We start from the raw sequence: 17,512 nt of genomic DNA on the forward strand, positions 1-17,512 counted from the left end.
AAGCTTAGATTGCTGATATTATTGTTCACAGCGATAAAGCTTATTTTTCTGAGTACAATGACCCTTTGTACGAGCATAAAGAGCTTTAAATGGATTTTTAAATCAATTTTGAAAAATTAACCTCGCGGTCCTTCTTGACAGAAAAGCTCCTACTTGACAGGTCGTTCCAAGGGGACCATAGTTGATCCATCTAAAAAATGTTGTCTTGTCAAAAAAAAAATTTGCATTAAAATGAAAAAAAGTGATCAGAAATGGTTTTTAATCGTGTTTTTTACCGTTGTACATAAAAATTGGCATAGGGCTTTAGTACCCAATTCTGGAGTTTTTTAAAAAGGTCCAATAAACCAAATTTTCAAAATTTTGTTTTTGGGTGTTTTTAATACCGCTGACTCAAGGCGGTTTAAAAAACATAACTGGAAATTTGGTTTATTGGATCTTAAAAAAAAAACTCCAGGATTAAAAGGTAAAATTCTCACTTAATTTTGTTCGAACAACCAAACGAATAGGGTTCTTTTTAAAAAGTTTAAAAATGATTTCATAATTCATTTTAAATCCTTTGCGGTTGTATAAAATGTAATTGTGCTCAGAAAAATAAGCTTTATCGCTGTGAAGAATAATATCACAAATTTAATGATGAAAATTAAAAGGTTCTGGAGTAATCATTCGGTGTATTTAAAACGATGCAGAAAATAATAAGATGAAAAACTGCATTGTTTTTGAAAAACGCATGAATGATATAAAAACATAACATCGAATAGAGTTTTCCAACATTTATTCTGTTCAATTTTGCAAGCTTACATTAACATGTGTGTGTCGGCAGAGTTTCGAAAGCGTGATCCGCGATCCAAAAAATGCTAATTTGCGCAACAGCTTCATTGCTCTAAGCGCCAATCTCGGCGGTTACTCGCGTCACCAGCTTCGCCATGTTCGGATTAATGTCCTTGGCCAGAACCTGGTGCACCTGTTTGATCGCGCTGGTCGCCGCAATATCGCACAACGAGATCGTGCCGCTCCCCCCGAAGCAGGACACCTTTCCCAGCTTGGAACTGAGCGTTTTCAGCACCTGCTTCTTGTCCTTGACGTTCTGCTTGTTGATCAGGAGGTAGCACGTGTCCAGGATGGAATCGGCTTCGGTAAGGTCGTCCTGCCGCTCGTAGTTGAACTCGTTGGGGCCGCAGCGCGACAGGAAGCGCAGGATGTTCACCTCGCCGCAGATGGGGACGTACGCGGTGGGGGACGTTATCATTTCGGTGTAGGTTCCAACTGGAAGATTGAAATGTTTTTAGTTTTGGTCAACAAATTAACGCTGTTTGTTAAATTACCATTCTTCCAAATGAGAGTGACTTTGAGACGAGGCAGATTTTCAATCTTCGGTTCGAGACTTGTGATGACCTTTTGGAAATTGAGCGCTTCTTCACTCAGCTTCGGTACAGTCGAGTGCGTAAAGCATTCAACCTGCAGATTCAACCTGTTGATCCATAGTTTCTTAAGCGCCAGCAATCCGTAAGGGATATTTGTTGGACAAGCATTCACCACGAAATCTTGCAGGTAGGAGAGCTAAAATGAGAAAATCATCAAATTTTTAGCTCAATTAAAATTCCAAAGCGCAACTCTTACATTGATTGGTTCAATCTTTTGCGGCTTCGAGGCGACTTTCGCGGCCGATTTTGTCGTAGGACCAGAACTACCAGCAGCAGCGGGCTGAGCGGGTTTGCTGCACAGATTAAGCTCGGTTTTCATAGAAACCAGCTGTTCGCGCAGCTCGGCCAGTTGTTTCAGGACCTTGTCCTGTTTTGCCGCCAGCAGTTGCAGAGTCTCCTGATCATTCTATTGCAAAAAGTGGGAGCAATTATTAAACGGTGCATCAACGAGCGAGTTGCGGATCTATAATTAGAAAAGCTTAGTCGGCATTCACAGGTTAGCAAAATGAACAGAAAATCATTGACGAAGAGGTACACGTGTGTAGGACATATAACAGAACGGAAACGATGCGTTGTGAGGCAAATGAAAGTGTTTTTAAAAAGAATAGAATAGAAATATGGTACGAAAGTTTCTACAAAACCTGGAGAAATAAAGCCTTTAGCTTTTCGGTCAAATTATCCATAAATACCGAGTTCTGAGAGGCAGACTGCTGACTGGCACTTCCGATGACCGGTTTCATTGAGTACATACAGGACGGAAGGTCTACTTCCACCGGCTTTAAGATCGGCTTGAGAGCATACATTTTTTATTCGTTTTCTTCCTCCTACGCCGGGCAGCTCAGGTTGAGGGGAAAGAGGTCCGAGGATTCGTGCAGAGCTCGGTGGCTCGGTTAGCACAACCAGGAAGGGGTTTGGTTAATCCGGTTGAAACTAAAACAGTACAACATTATAGTGATAAAATGCTAAATAATACCATAATTCAGCGAAATACTTGAAGATTAGCCAAAATAAATCACGTCCACAGCACGGCCGACGAATATGCCTTCACGTTTTCAGCCCGTTTGACGTTGTGTGACAGCTCATTTGCCAGTTGCCACATTTTTGTGGATTTTGACATTTAGGTCGAAACAAACTTTGTCCGACAAGCTGATGCAATCAATGTGGGTACAGTCAGGTCTCGCTAACTCTTGACAGTTATAAATTTAAATAATGCAGTTTTCTAACTGCAGGATTTCTGAATTTTAATCATGGAATTTTAAATTTTAGAATTAAGAATATTTTTTTAGAATTTATAATTTTCGAATTTAAAAATTGTATTATTGTAAATTTATTATTTCCAGATTTGATTTTGCGAAGTCTCGATTATCCGAAGTTCTATTAGCTGAAGGTCTTATAATTGGGTCCTAAATTGAAGTTTAGATTGCTGATATTATATATTGTTTACAGTGATAAAGCTTATTTTTCTGAGTACAATGACCCTTTGTACGACCACACAGAGTTTAAAATGGACTTTTAAATCAATTTTGAAAAATTAACCTCGCGGTCCTTCTTAACAGAAAAGCTCCTACTTGACAGTTCGTTCCAAGGGGACCATAGTTGATCCATCGAAAAAATGTTGTCTTGTCATTTTTTTTTTTTGCATTAAAATGAAAAAAGTGATCAGTAATGGTTTTTGATCGTGCTTTTTACCGTTGTACACTTAAACCCCGATGGTTTTACACCAACTGCTGTCAAACGAACGGGGTCACTTTTTAGTTTGGAACCCGTTTTACACGGAGTTTACACAAATTGACATAGGGCTTTAGTACCCAATTAAACTTGAAATTGTGGCAATGTTATTCACTAAGATAAAGCTTGCTTTTTGAGTACAATGACCCTTTATCCAACCACAAAGGATTTTAAATGGACCACGAAGTATTTTTTTTAATTGGGTACTAAGTGCATCTCCAGCGCTGGGTGCAAACATCGAAGCAAAGCTAATTTGCATCCGACGTCAACCCCATCGCGGTAGCTGTCGCGGTAGCAAATTTGCTCTCAGTTCTTCGGGATTTCATTTTGCTACCCGGTATTCAGTCTGTTTGCTACCGCTTTTAATGGAATTATGCACGGAAAAATCAAATCAAGCACGGAAAAAAAAATTATAAAATCTAAAATTTAAAAAAAAAATAAAAAAAATTTAAAAAATTTAAAAAAATTAAAAAATTTAAAAAATTTGAAAAATTTAAAAAATTTAAAAAATTTAAAAAATTTAAAAAATTTAAAAAATTTAAAAAAATTAAAAAATTTAAAAAATATAAAAAAATTAAAAAATTTAAAAATTTAAAAATTTAAAAATTTAAAAATTTAAAAATTTAAAATATTTAAAAATTTAAAAATTTTAAAAAATTAAAAAATTTAAAAATTTAAAAATTTAAAAATTTAAAAATTTAAAAATTTAAAAATTTAAAAATTTAAAAATTTAAAAATTTAAAAATTTAAAAATTTAAAAATTTAAAAATTTAAAAATTTAAAAATTTTAAAAATTTAAAAGATTTAAAAATTTAAAAATTTAAAAAATTTAAAAATTTAAAAATTTAAAAATTTAAAAATTTAAAAATTTAAAAATTTAAAAAATTTAAAAAATTTAAAAAATTTAAAAAATTTAAAAAATTTAAAAAATTTAAAAAATTTAAAAAATTTAAAAAATTTAAAAAATTTAAAAGATTTAAAATTTTTTAAAAATTTAAGAAATTTAAAAAAAATTAAAAATTTAAAAAATTTAAAAAATTTAAAAAATTTAAAAAAATTTTAAAATTTTAAAAATTTCAAAATTTTAAAAATTTCAAAAATTCAAAAATTTCAAAAATTTCAAAACTTCTAAAATTTCAAAAAATTTTTTTTTGAATTTCTAAGTTTTTAAATTTTTGAATTATTCAATTATTGAATTTTGGAATTTTTGAATTATTGAATTATTGAATTATTGAATTGTTGAATTATTGAATTTTTGGATTTTAGAATTTTGGAATTTTTGAATTTTTGAATTTTTAAATTTTTGAATTTTTGAAATTTTAATAGGAGCGGCCGTGGCTGACTGGTTACGGTGTTCGCTTTGTAAGCGAATGGTTCTGGGTTCGATGCCCATCTGCTCCCAACGAGAAAGTTTAGAACACATAAATTTGAAATAATGAATATGAACGAAAAATCAAAGTCGCTCGAGGCGGGGTTCGATCCTCCGTCCTTTGGATTGGTAAGCAAAAATGCTAACCACTAGGCCATGACGACTTGGTGAGTGTGGACTGGAATTAGGAATACTGTTACAGAGAGCGAGTTGTGGCGCTATAATCACGGCAAAAAAGTGTCCAGGGCATTCGTGGAAATACAATGTCCCATCCCAGAGGGTCATGGAGTACCAAACCTTCTTAGCATGGTGCTCCCAACGAATACAACCAAATCTCGGAGCGTATGGTGGTGTGTCCCCACGCTTCTTCCTCCCCTGTCGACTCAGAATTGTGTTGTTGTTCGAACACTTAGTGCTCAAACTCAACCCAATTACGAGTCATCTCTGCGATATGGCTTTACGCAGTAGGCCTGGCCGCTTTAACGCTTGTGATGTTTCAATGCATTCTAATGCAATGGCGCACTACAAATGTTAATAAATGACAAGAAGAGTGCTAGGCGTCATCTAACCTAAGGCACTCTCCAGGATCCCTTCGAAAGATTGGCTGCGCTAGGGTCTGATTAGATTAGATTAGATTAGATTTTGAATTTTTGAAATTTTAAATTTTTGAATTTTTAAATTTTAGAATTTTTTAATTTTGAATTTTAGAATTTTAGAATTTTAGAATTTTAGAATTTTAGAATTTTAGAATTTTAGAATTTTAGAATTTTAGAATTTTAGAATTTTAGAATTTTAGAATTTTAGAATTTTAGAATTTTAGAATTTTAGAATTTTAGAATTTTAGAATTTTAGAATTTTAGAATTTTAGAATTTTAGAATTTTAGAATTTTAGAATTTTAGAATTTTAGAATTTTAGAATTTTAAAATTTTAGAATTTTTAAATTTTTGAATTTTTGAATTTTTGAATTTTTGAATTTTAAAATTTTTGAATTTTCGAATTTTTGAATTTTTGAATTTTTGAATCATACATCATCTCATACATAGAGCAGATATACAAAAATCTCCGAAACACGCATTCAAAACTTTGCCCCCGGCTTGCCGGTACTTGTCGGGTATCAGAAAATGAGTACCCGACAGGTACCGACACATATTTTTCTTCTACAGATGAACTTGAGATCAAATTTGATACCTGCTTTGCTACGCGCGGTGGGAGACTCGGGGGCAAACTCGAGAGCAAATTTGGTGGGAATCAAATCGGGTAGCAAATGGTTTAACTTTCGACATTTTCGAAAAATGAAATTCTTTGAAATTTTCAATAGGATTAAAAAGTTTAATAAACTTTTAGCATTTCTAGGCATGAATCAACACATAATTATTGATTTTGAAGGTAAGCGAGAGCAAAAAATGATAAAAACCCATATTTGCCCCCCGCGGTGGGCTTGTTTCGGTGGCAAATTTGCTACCCTAGCGGTGGGGATGACGGAGTTTTTTCAAGATGGCAAATTTGATCTCGGTATTCATGAGCCGGGTGCAAATTTGATTTGCACCCCAGCGCTGGAGATGCCCTAAAGCCCTATGTCAATGTTTATCTACAACGGTAAAAAAACACGATCAAAAACCATTTCTGATCATTTTTTTTCCATTTAATGCAAAAAAAAAATTGACAAGATAACATTTTTCGATAGATTAACTATGGTCCCCTTGGAACGAGCGGTCAAATAGGACCTTTTCTGTCAAGATGGACCGCGAGATAAATTTTTCAAAATTGATTTAAAAATCCATTTGAAACTCTTTCTGATTGTACAAAGGGTCATTGTACTCAGAAAAATAAGCTTTATCGATGTAATCAATAATATCAGCAATCTAAGTTTCATTTAGGACCCAATTGATTTAAAAATACAGCTGACACCTTTGTGGTCGTATAAAGGGTCATTATCCAGATTTTTAAGTGAAAATAGCGTTCGAATTGTGAACCTCCGAAATGTCAAAATCACGCAGTGGTACCAATATTACGAAAAAGGGTGCCGTGGCAAGACAGCCCCATTTTTTTCTTATGTTGGTGCTACTGCGCGATTTTGACTTTCCAGACGTTCACCATTCGAACGCCATCTTCGCTCACGTCAGTTGATGTTTACATTAGGAACGAGCAGGATAGACTCTTTGTTTACATTTCGGCTTCGGCCCTATTACAATGTTTTGCTAGAAATAAACTTTATCGTTGAGAACAATAATATCAGTAATTTAAAACTAATTGGGTCATAAAATTAAGCTAAATTAGTGATATTATTGTTTGCAATAATTAAGGTTATTTTTTTTATTGGAATGACTCATGAGGATTTAAAATTGAGTTTTAATTATTTTTTAAAATTAACTTCACTTTCCTTTCTGACAGAAAGCATTTTGCTTGACAGTTCGTTCCAAGGGGAGCATAAATAGTTGATCCATCGTTAAATGATGTTTTGTCTTATTTTTTAAGCTTAAAAAGGAAAAAAATGTAATCAGAACTGGGACCCTATTTTAGGACCCAATTGGGTACTAAAATTAAGCATAAATTTATGATATAATTGCTAGCAACGATAAAGCTAATTTTCCACGACTGTGACGGTGGTGGAAGTTCGGCCGGCAGTCACCGCTTCATCGACGGTCCTGGATTGGAGCGGTGACAGTTTGTAAATGAAGGAAACAAACAAGTGACAGTTCTGAACTGTCACTATCCACACTGAACAAAATTTTGTTCCGAATGTCGTGCAGATAAATAATATTTACGCTTGTATTTACGATATTTACGAAATATTTACGGAAGTAAATCCAATGCGCTACGGATCAGCCATGTGCCCAACCCCGTGTATCCAATACAAAATTATTTAAACGTTTGTAGTTATCAGTCGCATTCAAAAAAGAAAATGGCAATTCTTTGATTTTTTCATCAAAACCTCGATCAAAACATATTTTAAATAAGCACCGCGCGAAGAAACGTCAAACGCAATCTTTCCGTTTCTGTTACTTTTCAGCTGCGTACCGCTTAAGAAAAATCTTTTCGTGACCCTTTCCTTGACCGTTTCTTGGGCGTTTTTTTATATGGAGTTTTGCGTTCCTTCCGATCAGCATACCAGCCTTTAAACATCATTGTCGGACTAATCAAACACCAGTTCCGTCCACAGGCGTTACGCTTTTCTATCATCATGAAGTGCCCACTCTGTTGTCTGTGGCCCATTCAAGCACTTGCAACTGTCATTAATGAGGGGCGACGAAGGTGCGGAGTGATTCAGAATTTCAGGTGCAAACACAAATGCCATTGAATTCGGTCCTCGGTTTTTGTCGATTTTTCGTTTAGTGTTTCGTTTTAAAGTAGTTTAATTTACGCGCAGCGCGCACCCGCCATGAAGCTGCACCTGTTGACAGTATTATTGGCCACGCTGGGGATTGGTAAGTGCGGAAAATCGACGAATTAAATTTTGAACGCCTGACCAGACACGCCCTGCGTTGTTTCTCCCTCTTGTGAAATTAAGGAGCATTCACGGTGTCGTGTGCGAGACAAAGCGCGTATAAACAACTTCTGTTTTTTCTTCGATTACAGCGTCGGCCGCCCGGAAGTGTGTTATTCCGAAGATCCTTCAGGGCACCTGGTTCAGTTGGGAGTTTGGTGAGCCCACGGCCACGACCATCGATGCGCGGTCCTACGAGCGGCAGGGTCCGACGCAGGGGCGCGTGTGGACCGAGTGTGTTGACAGCGAGAAGGTCGGCTCGAATCATACCTTCATTCTGAAGGGTGCCGATTGCTACTCCTGCGTGAAGGCGTTTCCCCGGACGCTGAACGTTTTCGAGAAGTTTGAGAGTAGGTTGATTGGGGGGGGGGGGGGGGTTTTGGGACGCGGCAATGGTGTTCTAAACCGGTTTGATTTATTTGTTCTAGCGCCCTGCATTACGCTGGACAGGAATGAGCAGCCTACGATTGAGCGAATTTGTCGAACGCTGCGCAAGGACCAGCAGCTGATCACGTTGTTCAACAAGAATTTCCACCCGATGAGCTGTCGTTCGTCGCTGGAAGGAGTGTGGCACTTTGCGTACCAGGTAAGTGGGTTAATTGGGGCGTGTCTGTGTTGATATTTTATTGGAATATCTAACTTTCAGAACCGCTTCCGCTTCACCGGCGAGTGCGACAGTCCGGACGCGCGTATCCAGTCCTGCCAGACGCCCGGGTCGCAGTTTTTGATCCAGAACCAAAAGTTTAACATAACGTATCGGCAGTGCCAGGGAATGGATGGCACGTTCAACGGCGTGGTCGAGTACAGCTGCCTGGGTGACTGGTTCATTGGTAAGAATCACTATTTTGCCGTGGTGAACACCAAGGAGTCTCGAGAGGATGAAAAGTATCGGTGTTTCTTGAAGAATCGTGACGATGATTTGTACATTGGTGGGTCGATCACGGCCGAGTGTAACACGCTCAAGACGGTGGAAAAGTCTCCGGAGCGGTACCGCGTTACACCGGTGAAGAGTGAGGTTGTGGAGCCGGGTTGTCGTTTCCCGCAGAATTTCACCGGTGATTGGATCAACACGGCCAACATCGACGCTGAAGTCCAGGTCAACGAGACACATATTATCGAGACGTACTACCCGGATAGGGCTCGATTCCGGAGGACGATCTACGTTTGCAGGGAGCAGCGGGACAGTCGTATCATGACGGCTCGACTGACGGTGGATGGTTGTCAGAAGGATTACGTGTGTTTTGACTTTATTCCGCGCCATCACAACGTGATTCGGTACCGCAAGGGAATGGCCGTCATCAAGGACGATTTTAGCACGGTTTGCTCGTGGGTGCAGTTCCCGAACAGGGAAGAATGGCGGTACGACTTGTTCTTGAACGCAAAACCGACGCCGGTACGTTGTCCGGTGGCCGGAAAGTTTAACTTCACCCAGAAGGGAGAGTCTCCGTTCAAGACTCGAATTCTCGGCGGTGTGACGCTCAGTCCTCGGCCGGATATCCGCTGCAAGCAGAATATTTCCGATTTCTCCGTTTGCGATACAGACCAGAAGGAGATGGCAATCGATGCCAACTACTGCCTGTCGGTGGACCACCTGGGACGACCGGTCGACATTTACAGCGATCCGGATTACCGCATGAAGTGCATTGGCTATTGGCAGGAGAATCTCAAATCCTACCTGGTAACGTACGACGACCTGGATCCGCTGTCCAAGTACCGTTGCTGGGTTTATCAGCGTGCCGATTTGAACCGAGTGTTGATGTCCCAGGCCACGGGCGCCTTTTGCGACGTCAGGCAGGATGTAACGTCGTGGAATTACACCGAGGGGGCCGTCGTGGCGCTGGATATGGTCGAGTACGAACGTGAACGGGACCAGTGTCCGATGCACTTTGACGACGGTGAAAACCCTTGGCAGGAGGGTGAGAACTACATTACGGTCTTTCCCTGGTTGATCTACCGAAGTGGAGTGCCAAGCAGCCTCGGCGGAACGATGAACGCGTTCGTGGTGTCGCTGGCCGCGTTGCTACTCAAGTTGCTGTTTTAAGCGCGAGTAAATTCACAGAAAACTTCATAAATCTCATCATTCCGTGTAATAAAGAAACCGTCCAGGTATCGTTGGGTGCAGCCGCCATCCGTCCAAATCTTTACGCCAACGTGCCTTTTCTAAATAAGTGAATCAGTGTCTTGCAATTTAAGATTGTTTAATTTCTACAAACTTTCATTTTTAACTGAATTGTAAAGCAAATTAAGACAAATAGTTTATAAAATGCATCGAGTAGGAATAAAGAAAATTACTCTTGAAAAAAGTGGGCCTGTCATCTTAAATTATTGCTAAATATCACACCAAATTTAACTTAACAGATCATTATGCATTCAGAGCAATCAAACAAAACTAATTAAGTACAAATGATTCGAGATAACTTCCGCCTGGCGACGCACTATAACTACATATCACAATTATACGTTCATCCCCTTCGCTCCCCCATCTCGGGGCGCAACAAACACACACTTTTAGGGCATCTTCATTATCAACCAGGGCAGCTTCCCGTACTTGCGATAGATGTAATAATCGTACGCGAGCTTCGTAAAAATCAACGCAATCAACGAGGCAAACACAATGCTCATCACGTCGTAAATGGCCGCCCGGTTGTCTTCCGTTTCCCGACACACATCGTTCGGCGTCAGCGTCATCACCGGCAGGAACGACTTGTGGCCCTCGTCGTTCAGCGTGTAGCACGTGATGTTGCGCGAGTCCACCACAACCGACTCGTGCTTGCGCAGAAACTCCTGCATTCGCGTGGCAAACCGGCACCCGCAGCGCCACGGATTGTCCGACAGGAACAGCATCCCGACGTGGGCATTCCGCTGGAGCGCGTGTTCCATCGTGTAGACGCGGATCTACAATGGAAGTTGTTTTTAACCATTTTCAGCGTCAATTTAAAATTACAACCACTCACCCTCTTGATTTGATTCCCTCGAAGACTCAAAATCCGGAAATTGTCCAACCACTCACTGTCCTCCAAAATGTCAATCGAAGTGATATTATTGTTGTCCAGGTAAATGTCCTTCACCTGCATGTACAGCTCCACCCGCGTCAGCAGCTCCACCTCGGTTATCCGATTGTTGGCCACGTGCAGAACCGTCGTGTTTGGCGGCAGGTAGCTCGGCAATCTGTAAAACTCCTTCCCCGTACAATTGACCGTCACCATCGGTTGAAAGGCCTTCCCGCTGTCGCTCAACCGCAGGTACGAAATGCGGCAGGTGCAGTTGCGAATCTCCTCGTGGCTTCGACAGTGCTCGCGCAGGACTCGTTTGTACTCCATGGCCGTCACCATCGGCCGACCGGTGTACTTCCAGTCTTTGCAAACCAGCAGGGATTTGTCCGCGTAAAAGCCGCTGCGTTCCTCCAGCAGCCAGATCATGTCGTTGGTGCAGTTCCAGGGATTACCTGCGGGTTAGCAAAGTGGGCACAAGGGAGAATCTTCGGGGATTATTTGGAACTGAGTTGGAAGTACGTATAACAGACATTAAAAACTTAAAAAATGTGTTGAGACGTATGCTTAAAAAATTACAAACAAAAAAATATCAAAGCTTATGTTTTACAAAAAACCATTTCGACCATTTTTATTTTTTTTTGTATTTTTTTTATTTGGCTCAAACTGTGTGGAGGCCTTCCCTATGACCAAAGCAGCTATTTTGTGTCATTGGTTCACTGATACAAGTCTCCATACAATTTTGGCTGCTGTCCATACAAAAATGGTATGTAAATATTCAAACAGCTGTAATTTTTGAAGGAATTTTATGATCAATTTGGTGTCTTCGGCAGAGTTATAGGTATTGTTGAGGACTATTGAGAAAAATAGGTACACGGAAAAAAATGCATTTCAAAATTCAATTTCCCAAAATACGTATTTTTTGATTTTCGAGATTTTTTGTTATGTTTTAGGGGACAAAAATTCGCAACTATTGAATTGAGTCATAGAGAAACATGGTCAAAAAAACTGCCGCAGAGTTATAAATTTTTGAAAAAATAGTGATTTTGGATAAACATAAATTTTATGCAAAAAAATGTTTGACCAATTTTTTTTATGTAAAATTGAGCAATTTACAGTTTGATTTTAGCGAAATATTTGCAGTAAACATCGCAGCAAATTTTCTGAACCTTTAAAAACATTTTTTTAGAAAATGGTCACTCATGGTCACCATTTTTAAAAATCAAAATACTGCAAATATTTCGCTAAAATCAAACTTTCGGTGGCTATATCTTGAAAACGGAGCCCTTTATCAAAAAATCTGTAAAGTAATTTTCGATTTGAAATTCAATTTTATATTAAAAAATTTCGTCAATTTTTTTTGCATGAAATTTTGATTTTTTCCAAAAATCACTATTTTTTCAAAAATTCATAACTCGGCGGCAAATTTTTTTTTTCGATTGCAAATCTAATTTGACTTTAAAAAATTGTATTAAATATGTTTTTTTTCCATATTTTTTTTAATATTTCCAAAAAACAGAACATCACAGCAACTTTTGATTTGACATTTTTTTACAAATAAAACCTGTATAAAATTCAATTCAATTGAACACAAAAAAAAATACCGTCAAAGTACAAATTTAATACGTAATGGTAAGGAATCGTACTGGCTGTGGTAGAGAATTGTTCGAAGCACAGTCATCCCACACATTCGGAACGGTATACAGATGGGCCAATGTTCGAAAAATCATAGAAAATCGATAGTTGAACATAATGATTTGCTTTAACCTTCATGTGAACGCTTTTCTTGTGATCTTTCGATTGATGTATCGATCGATTGTAAATTTTAACGTTTTAGATATACTCCAGGAGTACATACTTTCTACAAAATAATGACTTCACACACTGGAACCAATGAAACTCAAGCTTAGTAATATTTATGAATGGTCTGATAACTTTTTTTGTGTGAAAATATAAGTTAAATTCAGGTGTTGCACAATTGTGGGAGGCACAATAACATCCCACACTTATGGAACAGGCAATTTGGAGGCAGTGTTTTGCTGCTCTGGATAAAATAGTCTATAAATAAGGTTTTTTTTTGTCCAAAAAGTACTACTTTTACTAGTGAAATAGCAAGAAAATGTCCAAATAAAGGTCCTAAAAATGATAGGGTCAACAGAAAAGATGCATTTTGTTTGATATTGACAAATTATTACAAAAGTGTTCCGAATTTGTGGGTGTTCCGAATATGTGAGAGGACTGTACTTCAAACAGAAGTTTTCATGAACATTTTTTGTTTTGTTTTTTTTTTTTTTTGAAAAAGTTGGTTTACTAAAATTAATAAAATGTTGATTAAAAGCATTAATTTAATATTCTCGAAGTGTCATGAATTGTCCAATTGAGCAACTCTCTACGAAATCGGCCGATTTCGACCATTTTTTTTTGTATTTTTTTATTTGACTCAAACTTTGTGGGGGCTATTTTGTGTTATTGGTTCACACATACAAGTCTCCATACAATTTTGGCTGCTGTCCATACAAAAATGGTATGTAAATATTCAAACAGCTGTAACTTTTGACTGAATTTTCTGATCAATTTGGTGTCTTCGGCAAAGTTTTAGGTATTGTTGAGGACTATTGAGAAAAACATAGGTACACGAAAAAAAATTACAGATTTTTTAATCAACTTTTTTTTCACTAAAATTCAATTTCCCAAAATATGTATTTTTTTATTTTCGAGATTTTTTGATATGTTTTAGGGGACAAAAATCCGCAACTTTTGAGCCATAGAGAAACATGGTCAAAAAATCTGCCGCCGAGTTATTAATTTTTGAAAAAATAGTGATTTTTGGATAAAAACGAAGTTTCATGAAAAAACAAGTTTGACATAATTTTTAATGCAAAATTGAATTTGCAATCGAAAAATACTTTACAGATTATTTGATAAAGGGCTCCGTTTTCAAGATAAAGCCACCGAAAGTTTGATTTTAGCGAAATTATGGCAGTTTTTCAATTTTTAAAAATAGTGACCGTGAGTGGCTGTTTCTAAAAATATTTTTTTTTTGAAAAGTTCAGAAAATTTGCTATAAAATTGTCTAAGAGGCGGGTTGCTGAGATAGAGCCGCTTTAAGAAAAACAAACACGAAAATTGAAGTTTTCTAAGTTTCACAAAAAAAAAATATTTTGAAATTAATTAAATCAAGACTAGCATTTTAAATGGGCGTAATATTCAATGTTTAGCACTTTGTTAATGTTAGTCTTGGTTTTAAAAAAAATTCAAAAAGATCGGAAAATTTCACAAATGTTTCATGTCTTAACATTGAAAATCGGACCATTAGTAGCTGAGATATCGTCATTAGAAAATGGTGGGTTGTTTTGGTGAGATTTAGAAAACTTCAATTTTCGTGTTTTTTTTTTCTTAAAGCTGCTCTATCTCAGCAACCCAAGGTCCAATCTTCAATGTCTCTTAGACAATTTTATAGCAAATTTTCAACTTTAAAAAAACATATTTTTAGAAATGGTCACTCATGTTCACTATTTTTAAAAATCGAAAAACTGCAAATATTTCGCTAAAATCGAACTTTCGGTGGCTATATCTTGAAAACGGAGCCTTTTATCAAAAAATCTGTAAAGTACTTTTCGATTGCAAATTCAATTTTGCATTATAAAATAATGTCAAATTTGTTTTTGCATGAAACGTCGATTTTATCCAAAAATCACTATTTTTCAAAAATTCATAACTCGGCGGCAGATTTTTTGACCATGTATCTCTATGGCTCAAAAGTTGCAAATTTTTGTCCCCTAAAACATAACAAAAAATCTCGAAAATCAAAAAATACGTATTTTGGGAAATTGAATTTTAGTGAAAAAAAAGTTGATTAAAAAATCTGTAATTTTTTTTCCGTGTACCTATGTTTTTCTCAATAGACCTCAACAATACCTAAAACTTTGCCGAAGACACCAAATTGATCAGAAAATTCAGTCAAAAGTTACAGCTGTTTGAATATTTACATACCATTTTTGTATGGACAGCAGCCAAAATTGTATGGAGACTTGTATGTGTGAACTAATAACACAAAATAGCATATTTGATCATAGGAAAGGCGCCCACAAAGTTTGAGTCAAATAAAAAAATACAAATAAAATCAATTTCCGGTTTTGGTAGAGAATTGCCCAATTATAAAGAGTTCGAAACGAAAAACGGATTGTTTTGTTGAATTCTTTTGACAATTTTCCACTAGTAGAATATAAAGTTATTTCCAAATAATACATTTTATGTGTTTTTGAAACACAATAAAAAAAATCTTGAAATTTTCAGGCATTTTCAGTATAACAATTTTTATAAAAAATGTAAAAAAAAAATTTGTGCTTCGAATTCAATTTGAAATCTGGAGTTTTTTTTTAAAAGGTCCAATAAACCAAATTCTAGTTTTTGCTTTTTGGGTGTTTTTTCATACCTCTCAAGGCGGTTTCAAAAACACCCAAAAAGTAAAAAACTGAAAATTTGATTTATCGGACCATTTCAAAAAAAAAAAAACACTCCAGAAATGAATTCCAGATATGAATTGAAAAACTAGGTTTTAAGGCAAAATTCTGACTTTTAAAAAATTCCACCTAAAATTTAAAAGGATTACGTTAAAAAGCATATCTGGAGTTTTTTTTGAAAAGGACCAATAAACCAAATTTTCAGTTTTTGCTTTTTGGGTGTTTTTCAATACCCCTGACTCAGGGCGGTTCTAAAAACACCCAAAAAGCAAAAACTGGAAATTTGGTTTATTGGACCTTTTCAAAAAAAAACTCCAGATATAAACTTAGTTAACAACTAAACTATAAAAACTATTTATAGTGATGGTATATTAGACGTGAAAATAAAGTAAATCTGATTTTTAACAAGACTATCATTTATTTAAACACTATTGAAAAACTATTTTTGAAAACAAGTGCACGGACCGAGGCATGGACCTTGTGTGGCCTATCCTATCAATGTCACCCCGGTTTACGGTATCCAACATTAGAAAATGAAGCCTAAAAAAGGTTACATGTCAGACTGGGACTGTTTGCTAATGAGATGATTAAAATTTTAACATCCTGTGGTAAAGTTGGACAGAATAACCTCGGAAATGTACTTTGGCTGTGATAATAACATGCAGCTCCAAAGGGCATTTTTGGGCGGAACAAATGACAATGAACATGCACTTTACTGGCCACAGTAAATTGCGCACCGGCCGACCGCAAAATCCATTACGTAAACAAGTATTTTTCATTATCAGCGAGGGGGATTCGAGGTTAATGTTCCAGAAAGCCGTTCACAGTTAATGGACATTTCGTTAATTATTATCCGTCTGATCCGGCTTTGTTCGCACATCGGGAATTATTTTGTTAATCATTCGGGACAAATTGAGTTCAACAAAATTAATCTTTCAAAGGTCACCTACTTTGCAAACCTACCTTGCAGATAGATGTCCACGTGGGCGCTCCGAAACACGAACGGAACAATCTCCACCAGCGCGTTGCCCCTCATGTTGAGTTGCCTCAGCGCCGGAAGTCGTTGAAACGAGGACGCCCTCGTCTGGTTCAGCTTGGTTCCAGTGATGTTAATCGCCCACAGGTTCATCAGCGGTGGAAAGTCATACTTGAGCATCCACATCCTCTCTCCAGTGATGGCAAACTTCTCCACATTTGGAACCAGTTCCGCCAGCTCGCGCGGGTCGAACCGTTGCGTTGGCCAATCGCACAGTATCAACTCCTTGGTCCGGTTGAAACGACCCTGGCTGTGCAGCGTCCTGCGTGTGTCCAACCCACGAAAGCAAACGGTTCTTCCTCCCGGCTCAAAGCTGCAGTGCTGTTTGCCCTCGAGCATCCTCAACCGGGCCGGGTCGGAGCATTCCGCGATGATCACGTTGTCAACGGCCAGGTTCTTCAGACTCATCGGTAGTTCGGCCACTGTCGGGGGGACGAAACTGTGGAATTCATCGATATCATGGCGGGTTTGAGTAAATTGATTTGTGTGTTGTGGCGATGCATCTCTAATTGGACGTAAATGGCTTGTCATGTCTTTATTGGATGGAGCACGGCACGTGATTCAGTTCGATTGGCGTGCCAAAGTGATAAATGAGAAATATCTCTACAAGAGGTCGTTGTTTACCCTGTAGCTGGGACAGGTTGATATTTTGCAGTTCTTCTTGAACACGGATCCAAAAAGGGGGTTCACCTGACAAATTCAATCAGGATGTGAGAGTCATGGTCAGTTTTAAACGTCAATACATAAAAAATGCATACGAGTCTTCACTAAAATATTACGAAGAAAGAACTGAAAGGTCTCAAGGGTCATATATAATTGGTGAAGAATTAGGATGGCTTGTGGCAGCTCCATTTGACTAAACAATTGCATGCAACAAGTACAAGGAACGAATCCCTCCTAAACTTCATATAAACATTGGAAAATCATGCGTCCATTTTATATGAGAATTTGTAAAACAGTTTGTTCACCATTAGCGTTTTGCAAAAAGTTCCTCGGAACGATCTGAACTTTTAGTGGTCG

At 37.4% G+C, this 17,512-nt stretch overlaps 3 protein-coding genes across 5 annotated transcripts in view; 1 reads left to right on the forward strand and 2 right to left on the reverse strand.

The window, feature by feature from the left end:
- Nucleotides 1–750: 750 nt before the first annotated feature.
- On the reverse strand, nucleotides 751–2,514 carry LOC6044646 (probable aminoacyl tRNA synthase complex-interacting multifunctional protein 2). 2 transcript variants are annotated; one of them, XM_038265440.1, is made up of 5 exons: nucleotides 2,413–2,514; nucleotides 2,111–2,351; nucleotides 1,618–1,827; nucleotides 1,323–1,557; nucleotides 751–1,263 (listed from the first exon to the last, which is right to left on the reverse strand). In XM_038265440.1, the coding sequence occupies exons 2-5, from the start codon at nucleotides 2,222–2,224 to the stop codon at nucleotides 881–883; spliced, it is 942 nt and encodes a 313-aa protein (XP_038121368.1). In that variant the 5' UTR covers nucleotides 2,225–2,351; nucleotides 2,413–2,514; the 3' UTR covers nucleotides 751–880. The 2 variants fall into 2 exon arrangements, with proteins under 2 accessions (XP_038121368.1, XP_038121367.1); XM_038265439.1 differs by having other exon boundaries at nucleotides 2,063–2,351.
- Nucleotides 2,515–7,748: 5,234 nt separating this feature from the next.
- Nucleotides 7,749–10,306, forward strand: LOC6044647. The gene is made up of 4 exons (XM_001862094.2): nucleotides 7,749–7,944; nucleotides 8,096–8,353; nucleotides 8,432–8,589; nucleotides 8,650–10,306. The coding sequence occupies exons 1-4, from the start codon at nucleotides 7,899–7,901 to the stop codon at nucleotides 10,042–10,044; spliced, it is 1,857 nt and encodes a 618-aa protein (XP_001862129.2). The 5' UTR covers nucleotides 7,749–7,898; the 3' UTR covers nucleotides 10,045–10,306.
- A 42-nt stretch (nucleotides 10,307–10,348) lies between these two features.
- Nucleotides 10,349–17,512, reverse strand: part of LOC6044648 (protein singed wings 2) — a 35,237-nt gene continuing 28,073 nt past the window's right edge. For both annotated transcript variants that reach the window (XM_038266308.1, XM_038266307.1), the window contains exons 2-4: nucleotides 16,420–16,931; nucleotides 10,958–11,448; nucleotides 10,349–10,898 (exon numbers count right to left, since the gene is read on the reverse strand). In XM_038266308.1, the coding sequence (XP_038122236.1) occupies nucleotides 10,512–10,898; nucleotides 10,958–11,448; nucleotides 16,420–16,931 (1,390 nt within the window). In that variant the 3' untranslated portion in view covers nucleotides 10,349–10,511. The remainder of the gene's footprint in view (nucleotides 10,899–10,957; nucleotides 11,449–16,419; nucleotides 16,932–17,512) is intronic.

This window comes from Culex quinquefasciatus, chromosome 3, assembly GCF_015732765.1.
Source record: "Culex quinquefasciatus strain JHB chromosome 3, VPISU_Cqui_1.0_pri_paternal, whole genome shotgun sequence".
NCBI classification, from domain to species: Eukaryota; Metazoa; Arthropoda; class Insecta; order Diptera; family Culicidae; genus Culex; species Culex quinquefasciatus.

What these genes read in the sequence shown, in the direction of transcription:
- LOC6044646 (XM_038265439.1), bottom strand. Translation starts at nt 2,224, where the DNA reads ATGTATGCTCTCAAGCCGATCTTAAAGCCGGTGGAAGTAGACCTTCCG. An exon ending in TAAAGGCTTTATTTCTCCAG is followed by an intron (nt 1,828 to 2,062) that starts GTTTTGTAGAAA and finishes TTTTTGCAATAG; the next exon opens with AATGATCAGGAGACTCTGCA. An exon ending in CACTCTCATTTGGAAGAATG is followed by an intron (nt 1,264 to 1,322) that starts GTAATTTAACAA and finishes TCAATCTTCCAG; the next exon opens with TTGGAACCTACACCGAAATG.
- LOC6044647 (XM_001862094.2), top strand. Translation starts at nt 7,899, where the DNA reads ATGAAGCTGCACCTGTTGACAGTATTATTGGCCACGCTGGGGATTG. An exon ending in ATTGGCCACGCTGGGGATTG is followed by an intron (nt 7,945 to 8,095) that starts GTAAGTGCGGAA and finishes CTTCGATTACAG; the next exon opens with CGTCGGCCGCCCGGAAGTGT. An exon ending in CGTTTTCGAGAAGTTTGAGA is followed by an intron (nt 8,354 to 8,431) that starts GTAGGTTGATTG and finishes TATTTGTTCTAG; the next exon opens with CGCCCTGCATTACGCTGGAC.